At 43.4% G+C, this 23,894-nt stretch overlaps 1 protein-coding gene across 2 annotated transcripts in view; it reads left to right on the top strand.

The window, feature by feature from the left end:
- LOC131268636 (telomerase-binding protein EST1A) overlaps positions 1–17,374 on the top strand; it is a 52,750-nt gene extending 35,376 nt beyond the window's left edge. For both annotated transcript variants that reach the window (XM_058270870.1, XM_058270868.1), the window contains 4 exons: positions 13,388–13,538; positions 15,569–15,854; positions 15,939–16,078; positions 16,166–17,374. In XM_058270870.1, the coding sequence (XP_058126853.1) occupies positions 13,388–13,538; positions 15,569–15,854; positions 15,939–16,078; positions 16,166–16,299 (711 nt within the window). In that variant the 3' untranslated portion in view covers positions 16,300–17,374. The remainder of the gene's footprint in view (positions 1–13,387; positions 13,539–15,568; positions 15,855–15,938; positions 16,079–16,165) is intronic.
- Positions 17,375–23,894: the final 6,520 nt, after the last annotated feature.

Here is a 23,894-nt window from a genome sequence, read left to right as displayed (position 1 = left end):
TCCTAGCTTCACGAACAAATGAAGTTTTTCTTTTTGTAACTTTCGAGGGATTGATATCACAGGAAAAGGAATGTGTTGGCCATTTAGTCGGGTAGTTCCAGGTGCCTCTGATACTCTCTCTGTGATCCGCTAGGACTAGATCCGGTCGATCCGGATGTAACGACAGACTTTGATTCCATGACATCGTTATCCCAATGAAAACCTCAAATTACTTTATAATAATGACAACCATGAGAGGTGCATCCCAATCTTGGAACATTGATCCTAGTCCAAGATGCCCCTGATACTATTCCTAGGACGCTCTGATCCCAGCTGGGGATCTAAAAGATCTGAATACGACTTGGGATCGATGATCTAGTGATAGATCTAGATTCCATGGCATCTGAATCCAAATTCTGGACCTGGATCTAACACCCTGGGTTCTAAAAACCAGTCCGGGAACGATGACCCCGAGTCGGGTAGTCCCTGGTGCCTTTAATGTTAGTTCTGCTACACTTCAATCCCTGCTAGGACTAAATTCGACTGATCAAGATTCTACTTGGGCTCGATTGACAATGACAGACCTAGATTCCAAGATTTTTAGATCTGGATCCCAAACACGGGGTTCTAAACCGATCCAAACCCTTTATCTCAACACCACCCTCCCATGAAACTAGCCAACAGTCTAAAGTTTCACAACTTTAATCTGGTTTTATTATACTTGTTTTTAGAACTCGACATTCTTTAGGATAGGCTTCTTTCCAAGTACTATGTATTTGTTTAAGCTTTTTTCGCACGCAGAAAGAACGTGTCTACCTCGTTCCGATCGCATGCAGAATTCCAGAAGATTTCTAATCGGAATGCCTGAAGCGCTCTAATCAGACTAGAAAAGATGCGCTACTTAGGCGTTGGAGAAGCCGGTAGTCCGCGCTGACAGTTCGCGTTTGTTTGCCCTGTCGCAAAAGGCAAATTTGTTGACAGAAGAAGGCGACCGTGTGCGCAATGTGCGAGCGCGGTTGCGAACGAATCACGTTGGTGCTAAAATTCTGTGACGGGGGACGGTGGCCTCAGCGGGCCGCTCGAAATTAAAATCCCACCGGCGTACTGTAAACTCGGCCGGCCGTACAAGACGACGACGACGACGACGACGACCGTCAAAAGGAAGGCAAGACCCGATCGAAAAAGTCACCGTCGACGTTGTTGCTGTTGCGCTTGCACACACATGACACACACATGGTCGGCCGTGGAGGAGTTCCTTGGGACGGGCCCTATGTTCGGATGCACGGCTGAAGGAAAGGCTCTGGGAAGAACAAAGGCAGGAAAAAAGGAAGAGTAATTGTTAAGTACCGAGCGCGCAAAACATGACTTCTTTGGGGGAGCGAACAACCCGCTGCACCCGGAACGGGTGGGGGGGGGGGGAGGGCATGCTGGCTTGCTAACTTCGGCCACTTTGACCGGACCTGGTCCTGGTCCTCCCCGATGGTACTTTGTTATTCGCAGATATTCGCGGAACCGACGGACGAAGACGCGCATTGTTGCTGCAGCAGCGTTAGAACCGGCGAGGGGGGGAGGGGGGGATACCATAAATATACGGTCCCGAGCATACTTTCACACACACACACATGTTCAGGCACATGTGGCACTGTTATGTAAAGAATGTGCGAACCGCGTACCTTTCCAGTGAGAACTCCCTTTCGGGCGAGCGAGATGAAAGTCGAAGGAGAGAAAGAGGCGAACAAATGGAGCTGAGTGGAAAGTACAGATTCAAACGGAGGACACAAATATGAAAGCTTCCCCGATAATCCCGTTATAAGAAATCGCATGTATGTTTACTCCGTTCGCCCGCCTTCCCTTGCCCGCCTGCCGCTTCGCGCTCGTGTTCTCTCGTGTTCCCTTTTTCTTTCGCTTTCCTTCTTTTCCACGCGCTGCTGCTGCTGCGGGTTGATCTTTGGCGTACTTTTCGGCGTACCTTCTTCGTTTCATATTCTCATCGCATGCACACACACACGCACAGCCGAACCTGGCAGGCCTTATTTGGCCTTTTTCCCTCCTTTCCTATTTTTTTTTTGTTCCTCCAACTCAAACTCTGATTCTCTTGGCGAGGAATGGAACCGCCTTGGCGTGCGTTTTTTTTTTTTCGGGAGTACGGAGGGGTTTTCCGATCCGTACTTGTCAACCCCGCTTTCTTCACTTTCTTAGGAGGGAGAGAGGGGATCCGAGGGAGGGAGAGGCCATTACGCTCGGTGGCCATTAATTCACCTCGCACATACCTTGTCCTTGTTTTATTTTAAGTGCGGCTCGGCTAAATTTAGTACATCGCACATCGCGACCTGGTAGCCATTCCCCGCCCATTCGCCAATAAATCGCGCTCTAGCTTTTCGGCGACGGTTTTCGGATGACACCCTGACGCTTTTGCCTGTTGCTATGCCGTGCGGAGGAGCTCTCTTATACACACTTGTTTGCTATTTTAAAATGTACCTTGGGGTTGGGTGGATTTTTCCATATTCCAACCTGTTTTCATTGAAACATTACTTTCGGTTCAATGTTTCTATTCAGTCGTGTTCGTAACGTTTTTTCTAACAATTTCCTTTGAAGAACAAAGCACGTGCGTTTGTTAATCTTAACAGCTTTTTATCTTCGTCAAACGAGAGAGTTCTCTCCATTTTAGTCGTAACGGTTTTCATTTCCCCGATTTTACCGAGGTGTTTGATTGCGAAACATTTTCAAAAGAAGAGAATCTTACCTTCTTTCAGATTCTTTTTTAAAGGAAACAAATTTCAAGCTTCGGCTTATTAAATAATCAAAGTTTACTTTTCGAGATTTCGTAGAAAACTGATTGTTTGTGTGATGTCTTTAAAATATAGTTTAAAGAAAATAAAAATCGTATATTTATGCGTAGTTGAGTTAGGTAAAGTGATACTTTACATTGCCCGGAACGAAAGATTTCCTTGTGGTCGACGACAAGCGACGAACCTCGATATGCGTTCTCCGGACGGGAGAACTTCGTTCGTGCGTGGTTTGCTGTTTTTTTTTTTACAATACCCGTATGTTCTGATTTTTTTTTTCAAAACTTACTGTGGTTAAATACAAATAAACTTTATTTGTGTAAAGTGTAGCATGTTATGCGTTTTCCAGTTTTTGTGTTGGCTATTTCGTCATTTCTAAGATGATCTCTCTTCTGTTTTTAAAACAAGGTTTTAAATTATTTTTTTTATTTTTTCTGAGTTGAGTAAAATACAACACAAAAGGTTTTTTTAAATCCTCATTAGTCAAGTACAACCATATTTTTACCGATTTATTACATTTCGTGTCATATGGAAACACACGAAATCAAAAGATTTGCGTAGAGTCGACGTTAAGCGACGAACCGTGATTTGCATTCTCCAAACGGCGGAGGGTGCATCGATTCGTGTATGATTGTAGAATTTGTTTACAGCTTTAAAACGATCTGAACTTTTTTAAACATACTTCTAGAAAAGAAAAATGATTTTTATTTAAGTTCATAAGTAAAGTGCTAAACAATATGCGTTCCCAATGGTTTGTTAGTTAACTACGAGCCATTTGTGCATCGGAGCATCCACCTTTCGCGCGGGTTGAAAAAGGACAGAACGAAAGATTCCATGTGGTTGACGATAAGCGACGAACCTTGAATTCTCATACCCGGACGAAATGTTTTGATGTTTTTGCTATTTTGGCTTTTTTAAGATGATCTCTTTTCTTTTTTTAAATCAGAAAGCTAAGTTGAGTAAAATGCAGCACAATAGAGTTTTCTAATTCCTCATTAGCTAAAGTACAACCATATTTTGGCCGATATATTACAGCTCGTGTCATGTGGAAACATACGAAATCAAAAGATTTGCGACGATAAGCGACGAACCTCGATTTGTATTTGTAACAGTTCTAAACTGATGTGATGTTTTTCTAAACAAAGTTAAATAAAATGCTATACAATATGCCATTTTTAAACCTCAAGCACGCGGCTTGAAACCGAACAGAACGAAAGATTCCGTGTGGTCGACGATAAGTGACGAACCTCCAGCGCATTTTCTTGTGTGGTTGGCAATTTTAGGCAATTCTAAGATGAAAAACAAATTGAAACAAAACAACAACAAACCAAAAAATGGAAAACGAAGGATCCATCATTGGCGCAACGCCCATCATCGGCAAGGCAAGATTGCAGTGGTATTGGCGGCCGATAAGACGAGTGCATTAAAATTCCATATTTAATTTTTGCGACCGCCGGCTTAAAACCGTAGCAAACACACCGATCCCGTCGATTGGAAGGCGAATGATGCGCAAGGCCGCACAAAACAAACGACGAGTTAGAGCGGCGGGGCGTTAGGGGTTTTTGGTGGCGGCATGCCAGGGAGGGAAAATATTTGCGCCAGCCTCCCCGTTTCTGCCAGCCATTATTTCTTTCGCTTCGTTCGTTTCGATGCCTTCGGACGGCGGGCCCTCGGGAAGATGCCGCCCATATGCCATATTTTGTGGCCTCGCGGTCTGCTCACCTTTTTGCGCGGGGCTAAATATTTGCACCACTTGCATCCGCCAAGGTTTTTTTGTTAGTGCTGGGTTGCATCCTCCTCCCGGCTCGAATATGCGATCGTGGACGAAATCTAATATTAGCAAACGTGCCGTGCGCAAACGATGCGCACCATTTGTCAATATGTTTACCCATATCTCCTCCCAGCTCCCCGCTCCCGTCGACCCGGGACCACCTCCGCGTGCGCGTTGTTTATAACATTACCCTTTCTAAAATCCAATCTCATTTTCTGCCTCCCAATTGAAAATGGAAGATGGGGGGGGGATGCGATCATCAGAACACAATTACCTCCTGTCGGGGCGAATCTGTGTGTGTGTGTATTGGGCCGGGAAAATCGCTTGCCTTTTTTTCTCTTCTCCTGTGCTTATTCGAACACACACAGGGGAAAAAAAAGAACGAAATCAATTCTCCTTTGTTTGTGGAAAGCATTTCCATCCTACTGTTATCTATCGCGGAAAAGGCTCGCAACTCTTTTCCTCTTTACCACGCATTTACACACTCACATACACCGGCTCTACGGCTATTTCTCGTGGCTCTAGGCTACCGGTTTCTTCGGACCGGCGTCTTTCTACCCGCTCGTCCCCCCCCCCCCCCCCCCTGCCCTTGCGTGTGGTGATGATGAAGTAGAACTCCACCGGACTCTCCGGTCTGGTAAACCGTTAGAATTTATCGCATTTTTATTGTTTTTTTTCTTCTTCTTCTTCTTTCTTCTAATTTTGTTTCGTTCCTCCCGGTTCTTAATCTTTGTCTCGAGAAGAGCCCGCTCGTCGTTTTCGCCGTATCTTGGATGCGTGCCCGCGTGTGTGTGTGTGGACGCTTTCCGCACTCCGCTCTATCTATCTAGTGTTCCGCCCTCTCCCGTCATGGTCAGTTTAGCTTTGCTTGGCGAGCGACGGGGGGAATAGGAGGGAGCAATCTTAACCGCGTTCAAACTCAAAAAACAAAAAGTAGAAAAAAAAACGCACAGCAACAACAACAACAAAAGAATCAAAAAAGTTCCACCTTACGGTCGCCCCGGCGTACACTCTTTTTCCGGCCTTCGGGCAAAGCGCTCTAATTTCTTTCCCTTTTTCCTTCGCCCTCGCCAGCTTCCTTCCCTCTGGGCTTTTTCATTCGCGGCTGCACGTCGTGATGATGAACATAAATTGGTGTAAAGTGCGCAATCAGGTGCAAGATTAACACTAGAATACACATTGCCTTGGAATGTTGCGATAATGCTTTTTGGCGGTCATTTTGGCCGCTCGTTTTAATACACTATAACATTTCTATTCTTGAAACGTTTTTTTCTTATCTGTAAACGGCTGCTTTTTTGTATATTTGTTGACTATCTTTCGGCTTCTTTTTATTTTTTTTATGCTCTTTTCCATGACTCCGCAAAAATTGATCATATTGAACTAAGTTTGAATACTTCTCAGCTTTTATTTTTTTTCAACATTTTAAAATGTAAGTTCTAAAAGTTCAAATGTTTGCGCTAGAAAGCTAACTTGGTAAGCCACTTATTAAAAATAACTTCATATTTTTAAAATGACAAACAACGCCACAAATCAACCTTGAAGTTGATGACTCTTCAACTTTCCAAAGGATGTATTTGTCTATAATTCCGTTTTCGAGCGTTTTGATGCGTTACTATGAAAATTGGCATTTTTTCGATCTTTGAGGTCGTTTACTTTTTAAAATATTATTTTATTATTTAAATGTTGATTTATTTACGTATAAAATGTATTTAATTTATTTTTTTTTAAATACATTTAATGTATTTTATTCATAGTGCTGCTTTATTTACGTATTAAATGTATTTAATTTAAATTATCTAATGCATTTAATGTGTTTTATTCGTCGTGCTCTCTTTTTTTGGATTTATATTATAAATTTCGTATCTATAAAAGTTGAGTAGAACTCAAATTTATCCGTTTTCGAGATATTAAAATCGAAAATTGCGTTGCGGTCAAAATGATCCCTGTTTGGATTCTAGTGTGTTAAAGCTTCCTCTGTGGAACATGGATGGATGCAGGTGGGGGGAGAGGTCATGAGGGTGACCGAGAAGCGATTCTTGAAGGGCGCTGCTGCACGACTACCGAAACCCGCGGACGGCGTGAGTCAGTGCGAATATATGCAGCACGCCGTGTGTCGATGCTTCGATTCAGCGTTTGCACTAATTGTCACTCACACGCGAAATCGGTTCGCTGGCTTCCGGCGGGGTCCGGAGTGTGCGGTTGGCCGTTTATCATTTGCATAAGAATTGAAAAACTGTTTCTGCTTCATTAGGGCTAGCTATATAGCGTCCGGTGCATGGGATAGCACCAGGGTTCGTCGTCCGAGTCGGTTCTGTTTCGGTCGCTTCGACAAGGGCAGCACAGTTATAGTTCTAATCAAAAAGGGGCTAAGAAGGACTCGGGAAGCAGCATAAAGGAACCAGCAACCGGGAACCGGGAGCTTAGCACTAATGCCTATTCTTTCGCTAATGTTAATTCAATGTCATTCCAATTCCGTGCCTTTATTCCGTTCTTGAAGCGGAAAAGGCTTCCGATAGCAGTTATTGCGGAGATTTGTGTCTCCAAAATGTGAGTTAGAGGGTTGACTTAAACCTGGAATGTCATTTATTCAAGGGATATGGTTTTTTGTTCTAGCTGTTAAAGCTTATTTATCTCTTTTATTGATCCGCATTGTGAGTCTTTCTGTGGTATCCCATGCATATGAATCTCCAAAGGGAAGTGACTCTTATCGCGAATCAAATCTTAATTTTTATTTCAACACAAGGGTAGAGAAATTTGAAATCTTATCCTCTAAACTAGTCAACAAGAATCAGCAACCGCGAATCTACACCAAAAAGGCGCTAGTTTCAATCACGAATGTTGATAAAATGTGTGTGTAAGTTTTGGAAGTAGGGACTTAAACTAGAGTCGTTTCTTACGAATGTTTTAACGAGATTTATTTATATGAACCTTTCACCCATCATTCATTTGGATTGGTTCTTGAATCGTTAAAGAGTCGAAGCTCAAAACATTAATGTATCTTTCGAAACGCGAAACTTCGTGGTTCTTAATTAATCTTTCATGATTCTTTGCTGTACATGAATCAAAATAGTTGCAAAGAGGCATTCATAATCAGAATTCTGAATCTGAGTTACCCATGGTTCATGATTCAGAAGCGGAAATACCCAACTCTAGACTGAACCTAAGGCTCAAGGCTTCTCTAAGGCGGTACCAAACAAAATTTTGGAATCGAATCACTTGGGATTCGGCGACTGATAACTCTTTTAGTGTATCTTAAATAGGTACATAGTTAGTAAAAGATTTATATTATCTAAAGGATTGATCTTTCATCTTCCACTTCGGTACAACAAAAATGCTTATTAAATGTGTTTCCCTCCTTCGAGGGTTTTGCCTTAGTTGAAGTTCCCATACCACCAAGATGGTTCAGAATTTGCCTTAAGGAGATCGCAAATCAGAGATCAGAGATGATCTTGATACAGTAAAGGTTAGTTGTGCAAGAGAAGCGACAGTAATTAGAGTTGGGCGACTTCGAAAAACGGCACATTGACCGATCCATTCATTCTGCGATTCTTGAACTTGCACCGGTCAAAAGTTGCCATTTTCCAGGAAATATTGCTTTGGATGAGAATACTTTTCGAACCGTCACTGTATGCCGGCCCCCCGAGAAGGTTTAGTTCAGTTTAACGGGACTTGATTTTGGGAAGAATTTGGCTCGAGATACCAGCGAGGAGCTCAATAAAAGTAACCGCCTTTGGTCGCTCTTGGCTACGTACTGTAGCTCTGAGCTTCCTGGAATTCGCCTTTGATTACGCACCCTCCAGAGCTCCAAAAACGCATGATCTGGTGGAGAAGAACCAGAACTCCGGAAACTCCCGGGAGTCCCGGTTCCAATTTCTCCATTATCTAATGAGTCCCCTCCCCCCTCCCCCGTCGACAACCTTTTGCAGGGCTATCAGTGTGTGGGGCGGATATGACGTAGACAGGTTTTTGGGCTGCGATCGCTGCCAAAACGGCACATCCGGCTGGGAGATCGTCGGAAATCGGTTTTGGGGGGAGCAAGGGGATGCAGAGGAGGGGGAAGGTAATAATGTCGACGAGCGCGCTCGTAAAAATGGGTAACAAACCTAGTCGACCCCGAAGAAGCCCTCAGCTCATCGCCATCGTCATCGTCAAAGGAAGATCATCAAGCATCGGCGACGATCGCCAGCAGAAATATATATGTTTCACACACACACACAGAGAAAGAAAAAGCCCAAGAAAAGGAACATAAAAATCAATTCGAGTGCCCCTTCCGTCGATTGGCTAAAGGCAGAGGATAGGCGCAGGACACAACTGTAGGCGCACGGGGAGTATGATAAGCACACGGGGCCACACCGCGGGGTGCAAGTTCTGCCCCTGGGGAAGGGCAGGAGACGGACAGGTTAGGGGAAGGGCGCGGCTTAATTAGCAAGACGCGTTGTGGTCGCGTATTTAGATCGTAATCCTGGGACGCTGGAGGAGTTCCGAGGTTCGTTCGGATTTAATTAAGAGTTCAGCCACTCCGGGTTCGCCCATGCGCCGCTCATTCTTCGGGCGTTCTTCGGCGGACTTGGTCGTTTTGTGGGCCTTTTTGGTTTTCCTGTTCTTTTTTCGTACCTGGAAAACTTCCCTTCGCCTCTCGTTCCGCCCTTCGCTGGTCGGAATGGTTGCCTTTGGCCTGCCTTGGCGAATAGGTTGCTAGTTTGCCGTTAATCAAAACACACACACCCAACCTCGTGTGTTCGTGCGTGTGTGTGTTGGGAAAATCAGGGAGGGGTTAACGACACGGGGTACAAACAACAAAACAAAAAACAAAAAATGTCCCGCGAAATCTTTCCCGCATCCGTCCGGGCCGTCGTGTGCTACGGATTACGTATCCCCCGGGGTTCTGCGTCCTTCGAGGAAGCAACGAGCGAAACTAGCCGCTATCTATATGTTAATGAAAGGCAAACCAATTTCATGCGTTCGCGGTTCTCCACTTGCGCACCACGGCCGGGTGTGAAAAACAAACAACAAACGTCGCGCGGGCAGCCGGGAAGTTGTTGTCGAACCGGGAAACAGTAACCGTTTGTTTGCAACATGATCAGCCGTCTCCCGGCCGAGGTCCTTTCCGCTTTGCTTCTTACCGGTGTTAGTGTTTGCCTTACGTTCGTGTGCACGCCCTCAGCACAGAGCATCGTTATGCTCTTCCACTGTTTGCGCATCCTCGGGGAGAAGGGGCCAACAATCGACAAGCGAACGTGCCAGAAAGCTGGCCGATTTTTGCATTTTCTTGTGGAAGGAATGCGACGATGGTAGTGATGAGAATAGCAACTCTTTTGGGAGTTTTGAATGTTCATGTTAATCTTTTGTGGCTTTGAATCGTTCAAAATGAGTTATTAGACACCTTAACACGGATTCGAATCCCAAATGAGTGATTGAGTAAGTAAAGGAGTCTAGTTTTGAATCCACAGATATTTGATTCGTTAGTCCCTACTAACTCGCATCCCTAGAGTGATTAAAAGAGTTACTAGTCACCACAGAGGATTGAATCCGCTGTAACGAAATCAAATCCCAAACAGCGATTCAATCTTAAACAGGGATTCGGATCCCAAACAGGAGTTGGAATTCCTATCAGGGATTATTGGGCACCGCAGAGGTTTGAATCCCTGAATCCCAAACAGCGATTCCATCTTAAACAGGAATTCAGATCCCAAATAGGAGTTGGAATCCCTATCGGGGATCTAAACCAAGTTCGCTTTTATTTATTTACTCTTTTACATTTTTTCCACTTTGAGATTTGAATCCCTGATTGGGAAATCTCTGTGGCGGCTAATAATACTTTTACTCACTATAGGGGTTCGAATCCCTCTGTGACGACTAGAGACTCTTTTACTTTCACTCATTCACTCTCTTGGGATTCAAACCTCTATTGAGGGTTTGCTTTACACCGAGGTAGCAAAATGATGAGAAATGCATCGAAAACCCAAAAACGTCAAAAGACAGTCAACAAATGTACTAAAAAGTAACAAACGTAAATCTTCAAAAATAATGAAGTTATAGTGTTTTAAAGATAGGGGTCAAAATGACCCACAAAAAGCATTCTACCGGTTCTCGGAACTGGTCGAACAGAAAAATCTGAAATTTGTGTTTCAGATGTAGCTTTGGATTTTAAGAAAAACTTTATTTTGTTTTATTAAATACTAGCTCGAAACCCCGGCGAAGCTCGGGGAGGAAAAATGTGACTAAAGTTTTTATTCTTGGTTCATTTTCTATGCTACATTCAGATTGCCTACAGACATATAAGTAGCTGTGATATCACACGGTAATTTTCTTTCATCAATAGTCTAGGGGGCAAAGTGCATGGGTGTTGTTCCGGAGGATCGGAGTTCGAATCTAGGCTAAGAAAAACTTTTTTGTTGACGGTTGTAAAAAATTTTTTTCATAATTTTTTTTAGATATTTAAATTACTTTTTCAAATCTGATCATATTTTGTTACATAGATTTCAAATTATCATAACCATTATTAAATTAACAGCTTGGTGGTTCAATTTATTCACATAGCCATATATACCTGTATTTTCCCTATGCTATCCACTTGTACAACTGGTATACTGGTAGTGGTGCTCGAGCCTTGTATCAGAGGTTTGGTGTTCGAATCCCGAATGGGGAAATCTTTTATAGTACGAAATAAAATTTTTCTTCAAAATCTACGTTTGCCATTCAAGTAGCGATATTTCCTCACAATTTTTAACTTGTGCTATGGTTCCTCGGCAAGACTACGGCTTCGCTCTTGGTAAACCCGTGTTCGAGTCCCGTTTCCACTTAGAGTCAGATTGTAAAAAGCATGCTTCACGTGCACTGTAAAAATGTAGGGTTTATTGCCTCATCTCTTCACGGGACTTTGAAACTGAGATTTATAAAAATAAAGATTCAGCCGTTTTTGAGTTTTTTAAATCGAATATTGCGTTGGAGTCATAAGGATCCCAATTTGGATTCTAGTGTTAAATAGAAAAGGTGTTCAGATCAGATCAATAAGATCCCACTAATTCACTCAGTTTTACTTAGGACGCACATCACTAGGACTCGGGAGCCCTGACACAAGGCAAAGATGTTGATGTTTTGAACGAAATGAAAATAAAAAAGTGCAAAAAGTTACTTTTGCACACGCTTCCTTCGATTGCGCGGTAGTTTTGACAGATTTAACCAAATTCCTAGTACTCGGTTGGGCTCGGGAAAGCCTTATCGTGCCATCGCACGATCATCCGTTTGGCGTATCCTTTCCTTCGCCCTTTCTTTCCCCCAAGGCGATGTACACAGTGGTCTTCTTTGTTCGCGAGCAGCGCACAACATTGTTGCACCAAGGCTCACTGGTCGCGTTACGTGCATCTTTTCCCGAGTTTTGCAGCAATAATCGGCTGCTGCTCAGGTGCTGCCCGAAGTGGTACTTAGCGTCGGCGAGTGGCGACCGAACGAAAGAAGGAAAAGTGCGCACTTGGAAAGGCAAGGAAAAAGTTGCAGCACTTTTTTGTTCGCATCTGTTTGCTCCGATTTGTTTGCATGTTTGCTCCGTTTCTGTGCAAATACAGAATGCGCCTGGGGCTGCATTCTTAGGTCGGTCGATGAGTTCTTCGGTGCTGCAATCCGTGCTTTCGCTTCTTTGCCCTGAAAGCAACAGTTCGCCGAGAGAAGAGATCGAGCGGACAGGTTATTCGGGATGTATGCCAAGTGTAGCACAACCTGACTGGATTATCTCGTTCGGATTGTCGACTTTCTTGAGCCATTTGTTACAGAACGAATCACTCTGACGATCTTTTAACACTAAGCAGAAGCTTTACTAAACAACTTTGTGTGAATCTGATGCTGATTGACAAATCTGAATGACTTTTGGATAACATGATTTACTAATCTGAACCTCAAACCAATTTATATTTAAATATCCATGACGATGCCATAAGATACTGTTTTCTAAAATCTACCTTAAGATGCATGAGTCACGAATTATCAAGTGTTAGAATGTTACTAGGATCGGTGTGGACCTCCTATGAAAGTCGTAAGCTGCATCGAATGCATTGACCATCTCCTCCGTGACGCAAAACAAAACCATAACACAACGATCGGCATACCTTACGGCCTTAAGCAAATATGTGCACACGCAGTACATTGCGCAGATCTCTTCTTCCGGACGATTCGCCCAAATCCTCACCGAGTATTGCATTTCTATTCTTCCCCTCTTCACCTACGGAGTCCGTTGCACCACCAACCGTTATTAGTTTTTGTACTTAACACCTTTCTATCTGTAGAAGCGTAGTAAGCACTTGCTTTTAACAGTTTGCTTAACGCATTCCTGAAGGCGTCAAGGCGAAACATTTGTGCGTTTATCGAACTGATCCACTTGTAACGATGCAATGTGCGGTTGCATCCTTCCCGTAATTTAGCTTCGTATCTTTCATTAGAGATTCATGAATCCCATAGATCATTTGGTGTTAAAAGAACAGAAAAGTAAAGCCAAAAATTGGGGTAGATACCCCCTTTTTTTTGTTTAGCTTCACTTAATCCATATCAATGAAAGAATCATAAAGTTTCGTGAATCAATCGGAATGAATTTTAGGTGAACGATTCATATGAATGAATCTCGCCTAAAGATTCATAAGGCACAACACTACTTTAATGGTGTGTTTATGTAACTCATCTTAAGAGGTTCGGCACTAATCCTACTCAAACAAGCTGCTATCACCCTTAACAACAGCAGGATCTATTTTTCACACCTTTTCCTCGTCATCGTGCAAATTTGTCACCTTCTGCAACGACGCCACTCTCGCGTTTGGTGTCAATCAACCCGATCTAAGTTGTTGTTTGCTTTCCCCAACGTTAGAACATCCTGTCGCAGAGCACCATCGCGCTGAACATCGAGGTAAGGCCGCGGCTGCTGGTGCCCGACACGAACTGCTTCGTCGACTACCTGCCCGCCATCGAGCTGATCGCCAAGGCGCACTCGCTCTACCAGCTGATGGTTCCGATCATCGGTAAGTCCGGGCAAGAGGAAGGGCGGGTGGTTCTAATTATTCAATTAGTGTGTAAGTGAGTGTTGACGGTGCAGTGCGTGTTGTTGCAGAGCAGATTTAACGTTTGTTTTCGCTGTGCGAATGTGTCCGAAGTGCCTGTTTAGTGTTCAGTAGAGTTTGATTTGATCGCGGTACATCGTTCGGTGATTGCGGTAGGTTTTTGTTTTCAGCAGCGTCGCTTATCAGTGACGTTGCCGGGAGCGGTGTCCTTATCGCTTGTTATCGACGGTGTACTTGTATTGGTCCAAGCGGCCAAACGATCAATTTGTGTTCTGTTTAGGTGAAGACTGCAGCTTTGCTACAGTAGTGTCCACGAAAAGTGGGGCTAGTAATATTTCGAACAAAAAAGTTCAAAGTATTATTTGCTTTTTTGGCGTGTGAAGTGCTGTCACCAAGCCCGCAGTAAATAAGAGTACTAAGGAGGGGACTGGCTAAAATTGAAGAAAAGGACGTCGCTAAAGTAGCGGAGCATAAACTCTCCAAGTCCTTGGTTATAGTATCGAAGGTGAATTAATCTTGTGATAAGACAAGAGTCGATCTACGCAGCCGGTTGGATCCGAGGAGGCAGCTGGTGTTGGACTTCCACAATGGTAGCTATGGTCAGGTTTTTATGCAGTGTCCTGCATCCGCGTTAGATGAGGTAGATAGGGAATCGTCACACTGTCTAGAGGACCTGAAAAAGGTCAAGATAGGCTGTGACAGTTGTGCTCTGTTTATATATTGCGGTGTTTCCGGCGCCAGCAGTTTAGGAACAAGAGCACCGAGTGGATATGAGCTACCTTGGAGAAAGAGTAGTTAGGGGTTCAGGCATTCATCGGTACAACATTCCCGTGATCCCAGGACATCGAACTTTGCAGTTTAGTATTTGCCAGGAATTCGTTATTTTGTAAAGGAGTACAATGGTATAACACCGCGAGTTCAAGCGCTTGTGTGCCGTGTACGTTGAGCAGGTAGAAACCCAGTAGAATGTTTAACGTCCCAATGTTGTATATTGTCAAAATTGAATGTTAGTAAACACCGCACTTATCACCACGATCTCACAGATGATGATGATGAGGTTTTTGTTTTGCAAAATTTATTGTAAGTAAAAAGAACTAAATGAAACAACATATCTTTGAGACTAGTTATGTGCAAACTGAGTCAGAGTGAGTGAGTGAGCAAATGAATGAATGATTTCATTTGGTTCATGGCTCTGTTTAATAATTTAATCATGGCTCAGTGAGAAGGTATTAGCTGAGTAAAAATGTATTATCTCAGTGAGAATGAGTTGGTTCAGTTAAAATGTATTGACTCAATGTGAAAGAATTGACCCAGGGAGAGTATACTCCCTCCGAGTGATTAGGCTCCCTCAGAATGATTTGAATATCTCGCGAGCTGAAAACTGCGCAGTTTTTCGATGGGTAATTATTCTGAAGGAGACAATACACTCTCCCTGAGTTGATTCATTGTCACTAAGTTAATTAACTCTCCCTGAGCCAATACATTCTCTTTCATCCAATACTTTCTCACTAAGTCAAATCATTCGTACTGTGTCAATTCATACTGAGTCAGTTAAAGAATGGATTCTCTATTTCAACTCACTCACTCTGAATTGAATTACGTTGCTGAATCGTCATTCTCATCACTCTTTGAGACATGCGCGCGTAAAAGTGGAAATTTGAAGTTGATCGTTCTGTAGGAACTGTATCAGTCGCTCTTATGCAATCTCGTGGAAATCGCCTCGAGTTCATCCATTGATGATGTTTTCGACTCTCATCCATATGTTGGATAAGAGAGATACCACCTTTAAGAATAGGAGAGAGTCGATTCTGTCTTTAGAACGTTGTGCTATTCGCTGCACGCAAGGACAAGAGAGCTGGCTGATCTTTTTCGTGAAGGGTCACTTGGATATCACCACTTCGTGATTCGCTTAGAATAACTTCGCCAGTCTTAAACTTATGTTGGGGTTAGAGGTAGGACTCATCATCAATTACCTTCCGCCCAACACGCAGTAATCAACGAGCTGGAGGGACTATCGAAAGGCATCCGGCCGGCGTACAAACACCCAACCTCGGCCGGTTCGGTCGTCAGCGAGATGATAGTGGCGAAGATAGCGGCGGGGGTGGCCCAGGAGCCGACGCTTCCGATCAGCAGGGGTACGCCGGTGGTGGGCGACGGTGGCTTCACCGACCCGACCGGACCCGGAGCGGATGCGGCGAACCTGCTGCACGTGGCGAAGGTGGCCGAAGCGTCGAAGCAGGCCCTGCTCTTCATCAGATCACGCAATCCAACCGTGAAGTAAGATCCCCGTGCACTCACTACCTCCAACGTCTTCAGTGTCTTACTTTGGACCCTTCCCTTCTTTTTTCCCCTGTTTCGCAGATGTGTCACCACCAAGGGTTCCGTCCTGAAGACGACCACCTTCACGGTGGAGGACGACGTCGGCGAGCTGAAGTCGAACGATGATCGGATCCTCGAGACGGCCTTGAACCTCTGCCGGCACCAGCCCGAAGAAACGAGAGGTACGGGACACTCTTCCCCTTCCCGAAACGGGCCCCGGACAGTTGATACTACCATGTGCTTTGGTTACATTCCTTCTCCTCCTGCAGGTGGGACGCGGTACGTACTGCGCGATGTCGTGCTACTGACAACGGATCGCAACCTGCGCGTGAAAGCCCTCTCGAACGATCTGCCCGTCCGGGAGCTGCCGGACTTTATCAAGTGGGCCGGTCTCAGTGCCTAACACAACACACACACACACACCAGTCATCGAACGAGGATGCGGGAAGTCGCCCCGGTACACCCGGTGCCATATCGGTGTAGCAACGAGTACCCTTACAAACCACCACCCGAGACGAGGCTCGCTCATCTCTTTCTCTCCAGCTCACCTCTCAGAAGGTTTCCAGGTGTCCGTGGCGCTACTTAACTAGCTGGTAAAGAAGCTGTTTGACTGTGTTTCTGTTGCGACCGGCGACAGGAGCCGCGAAGATATATCACACCACGCGCGTTGTTCCCCCGCTGTGGTGCTGCTGCCAATGTGATCGAGATTGTTATAAACCCCCAATCCGTTGTGGGTGATGTGTATATTGTACGAACGGTTTACTCTAGCGAGCGTTTTAGATTACTATTATTTCTTATTGTGTTTAAAATCACGTACTAGGCAAATACTGGCATTCACTTTTACGTTAGCAGCGATTTTCTTTTACTCCCAATAATGTTAAACTTTTTTTTTTATTTTAACCTAGCGTAGTCGAATCTCCCCTACTCTCCTTTTTTTTAAGTTTTATTTTTCGTCATTCAGCTTCATGTTCTGTTGGCAAGTAGCTTCACCCTTTATCCTTTTAAAAACACAAACACACCCCCAAGTGGGTGCTTTTAAACTACCGTTTCTATGTCATTTTAAGTTTCCAGTTTGTTGTGAGAACCAATTGTATATTACCCGAGCGTGGGTTAGTTGTAGTTTTTAAATTCGATTAAAGTGGAAAAAAATAAAACCCACACAAAACCAACGAGTGCGCGAGCAAACGAGGGGGACGATATTACGAGGCGCGGCGTGAAGACACCACGCGAGTGGTGGTGAGCGCGAACGATGATGATTTGCGCGCAAAATAGTTTAGTATCATTTTATTGCGATCCCTTTTTTTTATTGCCAAGGTCATGTACACACACGCACACCTCTGGCATGTGTGAGGTTTCCTGTTTCAGTGTTGCAAATGATTGTTTATCTTTTAAATGAGCAAACAAAAAAGTCCACATTTCCATCATGGTAAGAGATATTGTAAAAATATATACATATAAATGAAAAAAAAGGTAGTAAAAACATGCTTTTGTACCTTGTTATTTTTATATTTTGTTTACGTTTTATTTTAAACAATTAACTCTTTTTTGTAGTGTTCTGCTGCTTCGCTTACGTGTTCCCGAACCTGCTGCTTGTCAGCCTTTGATGACGGTTTTTATTACCTACTACTTGGTGCGGTTTTGTTCTCTTCTTTTTTGGTTTCCCTTTCAGTGTTCGTTTCTAGCGTAACGTTTGGATGATGGATGGCACACACCGTTTGACGGGTTTTGGTATAAATTTTGCGAAGCACCGACTTCCGCCTGCAACGGCCAGGATGCGTACGGACATGTGTTTGTTTGTTCACTTGTCTTACCCTCCTGTTTCAAACGGACTTAACAATGTACTTAACAATGACTCTAACTGTAACGACTGTTAGTTCATTAAATTACCAATTTTTCCGCTTTCCTATACGATTTAAATACTGTTATCGAACGCCCTCCTCCATTTTTTTTTTTTCGTTTTCTCAGTGTTTAAATCATCCCTTTGGCGCGAAGCGGAACGGATTCGGGAATGTAAATGTAGCAAAACCTCCGAGGACGGGGGAGGTGGTTGGATTGCAAAAATTGAAAACCAAAAAGCATTAAAAAAAAAACACCAAGCATTCGAAACCAAACCGTCGGAGGTAGAGGCTGTTCGAAATAGAAACGATTGAAATCGTGTGTAGAGATGCGGAAGGGATGGATGAAAACAAAAAAGAAAAAAATACAGGAGAACCCATCACCAACGAGACAAATAAGATTTGAAAAATTCAAACAACACATAGCAACGGTTTACAACGGGGTGTAAGATGGTTTTCTTCCTCAAACATCCTTCTAATGAACCCTCCGGAGTGGCTTGCGCGGTGTGCCTGCGCTCGCTGTGAACCCATCCATTGTCATTCTGATTGCAAGGTTTCGGTGGGTGGAGGGAACCGGGGCCTCGGGACGGGGTGGACGGGGAAGCGAGCAATGAGAAAACCGGCGAGAGGAAGTGCTAAGCAGCAACGTCTTCGTCGTCATCGTCCGATACGATATCTTGGCGATGGAGATGGAGCGCGATCGGCGAGAAGGAAATGATGATGGATGGTGGCATCGGGGTGAGGGGATGGGGTACAAGAGACCCAGAAGAAGCTAGCCTCATCCCCCCCCCCCCCCCCTCCCCCCGTCCCTCGTCTGCACCATCCGTTCGGTTGGCAATTTTATGGTAAACGCGTAGAAATATCCGAAGAATCAATTACCTCTTCCTTCTGACACATTAAATTAACGTTTTCTACATCATCCGCCATCGTCGTCACTCATCATTAGCCAGTCTTCCTTCCCTTCCACCAATCCCACCAAACCCAGCCCGGCGAGCAGGCCAGAGTGCCATCGATTCTGCCCCATTCGAACGAAAGACTTCTACGCAGCGACGCCAGGCGACGAACCTCGGCTCCGAACCGAAACACCGCTCTCCTGACCCCCGTCGCCTCCACTCGCTCGCTCGCTTGCGCAATTCGAAATAGAGTTAATTTCCAATGCCATGCCCGCCCGATGCAATGCGATGCCCCCGTCTCCCCCCGGGTGCAGGGAAGGAGGTTCGTCGTCTCTTATCATTATTGCAAGGCCCTTCTGCCGGTGGAACTGCCTTTGCCGATCGGTCTTCGACACTAACGGGACCGTCGGGTCGGGACACCCTGACCCCCGGCACCACCAAGCCACAAACGGGAGGAGGATTTTTACTTAAATCTTGTATCATATTTTTATGTTTTAATGTCTGCATTGAAACCCATTTCGACATTATTTGAAACTTGTTCATTGTTACACCTCAAACTATTTTTCAAACCAAGTAAATTTAATTTTACACAGTTGATTAGTAAATTTAAGTTGCAAATGATGTTGTTAAACTTTCGTCAAACGTGAGTCCGTTTGTATTGAAAATTAAAGCATAGTTTTCTAAGAAAGTTAGTTTTTAAATCTATGTTTGCACTGTTGGAAAGATACGTTCTATCAACTATTAATTTCTGTAGAGCTGTAAAAACTGTTAAACATTTCCATCCGACTTATAAATTATATTTTAAGATCTCTTCTTGGCATATTTAACTACTTTTTTTAAGCAATTAGACGTGTCTCGTGTTAATGATAAGAATAAAACATTGAGGGTTGAAATGAGATGAAGAAACACTCAAGTTAGAAAGTATGTTTCTTCATGCTTTTTTTAGTTTGAAAATTTCGTGGATGTTTTGGTAGCAGCACCAAAACTACATTGTCGTTTCATACAGATTTATTATATTTATTTACTTATTAGCGGTCGTTTTATTGTTTTCAAAATTACATTTTGTGTTCATTTATTTGTTTCTTTTTTTATTACTGTTTATTTCATGCTTCGCCGTCTAGCTGTATCCGTTACCAGAACCGTCAATCGAAGATCTCTCGAACGAGACTATGCATAATTCAAGTGAGTATTTTCGTTTTTTGTTGTTTTATGTTCTGTTTTTGTGTTTTAACCAATCTCGAGCCAATGAAAGCTCACGAATTATTAATTTTCAACTAATACATTTTTCTCTTTGTTGAGTTTTTGATGTCGTAAGGTTTTTGTTGAAATTTCCCGCAAATTCTTTTTTATCCGTAACATTTACGACTGTTTCAAAATCATTTTGTCTGTAGATTAAATTTAACTGAAATATTTGCATCGATAATTCCAGTTTTTGATTAATCTCGGTAATGGCGCCATTCTTCCGAGCTCATCAAACACAGGCACTTAAAACAAACGTGTGCGGACGTTGGGAAGGTAAAAATGTTCGTATTGCCATCCCATCCCGCACAGGGCCGCGAGAAAATATTAAAAAAAAAAACGCCGTGAAAAGGAAAACTTTACACACCTCCCTAAAAGCGTAAATTTTATCTTGAACTCTACCTCGCTTGCAAAAACCAGTCCCGGTGCCGGGGGGCGGTCGGGCTCGGATCGCATGCCAGATCGAATCGAATCTTCGACATTTGACCGCCCTTGCCTCCCGCCTCCCTTTTCCCCTGCTCTGGTGGTTTGAGATCTTCGGAATCGGCTCGGATGGTGCCGCAAAATCTCCCGTACGGAATGGGAAGGCGCGGGATGCGATGAACTGCTCCATCCGTTTTCCGCTCACCCCGCGCACAAGTTCTATTCCGTTCCCCTCCACCCCACGGTTGGCGGAGATGTTCTTGGGCTTTTTTTTTCTCTCCACCGCAAAACACCCCGTTCGTTCGTTCGTTTCGGTGCAACCAAGGGTTTGGGAGGGGCGGGGAAAAGGGGAAAGGGAAGGATGACGACCTTCCAAGGCCGCGATGATCCTCCACTCCACCGAGTGTCGATCTCTCGTTCGGCGCGGAGGTTCATTACCCATCCCGCGAACCCTTACGGTCTTCACCGGATTGTGTTTTCTTTTTCCCCTTCCCTTCCACTGCGATCAAACGTACCAACCTAGAATGGCCCCGCCGTGCCATTTGCAGCTTCCTGGCCACTTTTGCTCCCGAAGTTCGCTGCACCCGAAATGGGAGGACAGTTTTCCGCTAAAACCCCATTTTATTGGTGTGTTGTTTTCGGAGGGTTTTTTGGTTTTGCCAATGGGAACCAGCCGATTTTTATCGCGCGCGTGTTAATTTGCACGACACGACACGAAACCCCAACGTTTTGTGTTGTTTCTGTTTCTTTTTTCCTATTTTCCTTCGAATTAGAATCAATAAATGTGAAGTTTTCCTTTTTTGATTTGTTTGGTTTCCGAAAGCCAACCCCCAAAAATAAGTGTGTTTTGTTGCCGGAAAACCAGAAGCTCGCATCGGTACGCGAAATGTCGGCGCGTGGTGTGAATTTATCCCACAACACCTCCCTCCCCCCCCTCCCCCGCCACCTCCACTCCCCCTTCCCAACAGCAAAGGAATTTCCTGCGGGAAAATTGCGCGCGCGACCGTCGTTCCAATAAAACCAGAAAAATCCAAATCGCGAATCGAACACAAACACACACACGCACTCGCGTGTACGTGAAGGGCCGCCCGTCGGAAGCGGCCGAAAACGAACCATCATCAGTCGGTCGTTAGAAAATGGAGAGACAAAAAAAAACACGCGCGGATGACCTTCGTCGAGGACTCGCTAAAAAAAAAACGCGCTCGAGGAGAAGGAAAAAATGGTCGGAAGAAAAAGGTTCGAAACCGAGGAATGAGCTAATCGCGATGCGGTTCAAGTTTAAGGCCGAAAAACAGAGCCATCCCCGTCATTTCCATTCCAATCCGGCCGTTGCCTAGGCGACTCCCCCACCCCACCGGTCGCGACGCAAACGAAGTTGTCGAGCCTCTTGCTTCGACCCGTTGTCCGACGCGGAATAAACATGCTTCACGGGGCTGAAAAACAACCGTTTGAACCAACCGTCAGCTCAGTCAGGTCTAGTAATATGTGAACAAGAATGATAGAATGATTGTACCGGGTTTGGTTGTCAAATGTTCAAGTGGTTATGAGAAGAGTTTTACTTTTTGGGCTCAGTATTTTCTTTTGATATTTTAATTCTATCAACTACCATATTTTGTTGCATTTCGTACCCAATTAAACGTAATCTATGTAGGGTAAAGTGGGGCAAGATGTGGGGTACGATGCACCGGCATGTTTGTAGCTGAATTAAGCGATTTAAAAATAAATTAAGTAATAGAAAATGTTAAGTAGCGTATCTAGTACATCCTATGTGAGACAAAACAAATTGACTTTAAAACAATGTAATATATTGTTACTATTATTTAAGGTATTGCAAGTGTTGAATTTATATTTTTTAATCAACCAGGCATTCTTGTGGTAGTTGAATATGTTATTTAACGAATACCGAAGAGAAAATGGTTTAATATTATCTAAATGTTAAATAAAAGACATAAAATGAACGGTCCTCATGTTGGTGCAAGATGCCCAAGCTTTCAAAATGCTAAAAATGGTAAATTATGTTGGTGTGAGTTTCATAATAATTAATATTTATTACTTCTTAATACAAAATTTGGGTAAATTATTTATGATGTTCAACTGTGTTTTCGTATCATGGATCATCAGGATTACAAAACGTCAAACTTTGACTCTGCTAGAAGTGCTAACTTTAAGGTTGATGTAATTATACAGGTTTTGTGAAGTCAGTTTGTATAAAAAGCCATAAACAGATACGAAAAAATAATAATTATACGGAAATCAGCAACAAACTTACATCCAAACTGTCTTTCGAAAGCTACACCACATAATTCAAACCAATTTGGGTTAAACGGACTAACCTTTCAACAAGCAGGTTTGGTCCATCTCCTGTTTTTTTGGGTCGTCTTGCCCCACAAGTCAAAACCAAAAGGTCCTTTGAAAACCTTATTTTACAAGAAGTTGACAAGTTTGAAGTGGTTTTTCTTATTTTTCGTACAGAAAAAAAATGTTTAGGAATTTAACTATGAAAAATTAGAATGTTTTTAAGGAATGAAAGAGAAGAGAAGCCCCACTGTACTTTAAAATGCAATGGCTCAAACCCACTTTCAATTTCAACTAAACCAAGACAGAAGTCCGAAGGCGTAAGCATCGCGTGTGTTGTTGTTTTATTTTACATGGTTTTTGAGGAAAGACGAAAATATTACATTGTCAACCAAATTTGTTCTGTTGTTGATTCGCAAAATTAAAAACATAGGAAATAGATTTCGGTGCGTCACAAGGATTTTTACTTTAAATAAACATATTGTTTTAATATATTTACTTCTACTCTCGTGTAAAGCAAATGTCAACTGAATCATAGCTGCCTTTTTTATATTTAGTTTTCTATGGATAGATCACTCGATTTTATTATTTCTCTTCGTGGTAGTCGTTTCTAATATATCTTCTTATTCCTTAGCTGGCATTTTGTTTGATCTTCAAAACAATTCATTGTTGAATGTTAAGCATGGGTATGTTATGAACTCAAGTCAGTCAGTAAATCAAAACAAACACTAAAAGATACACTGGATCTTTTCTTGAGGAAGTCTAAGCTAAGATGTTTCTTTTTGTATAGCTGTTGTATTATTGTGTCTACGATACGTTTCATCATTGATCGCCTGTTTGCATTGACAGCGATGTTTAGACGTCGATCTGTGATAGCCAGTTCTTCGATATCGGGATAGTTGAGCGTTTACATTTACTCGTATTATTTCATCATAAACATCTTCTTATACCATGATAATGAAATTGTAGTTCAAGTAGACAGCAGCTAATATTTAGTCGAACATTTTATTTTCAATGCGTTTTGTCGCAACGAATCTGTATTCTTTCTACCTTTCAGGTCGATTACAAAGATGAATTCTTTTGGACAATTAAGTGCTCCGGTTTATAGGTTCTTTAAACATTCGTTAGTTAGTACCTGAGGTTAAACAAAGATTAAACAAAGTAAGCAGTTACTCGGGGTTCCATATTTTTAAAAATTTTAAATATGTTCTTCTTCTTTCTTCTTTCGCTATGCGAGTCGGGGTATATCCTCCTACGCTAAGTCGAACGTTTGTTCCCTTACTCGTAATCAGAGGCGTACCGACTCTGTCCGA

The sequence above is a fragment of the Anopheles coustani genome, chromosome X (genome assembly GCF_943734705.1).
Source record: "Anopheles coustani chromosome X, idAnoCousDA_361_x.2, whole genome shotgun sequence".
NCBI classification, from domain to species: Eukaryota; Metazoa; Arthropoda; class Insecta; order Diptera; family Culicidae; genus Anopheles; species Anopheles coustani.
Note: the sequence above shows the minus strand (reverse complement) of the source record. Positions and strands in the feature narration are given on the sequence as shown.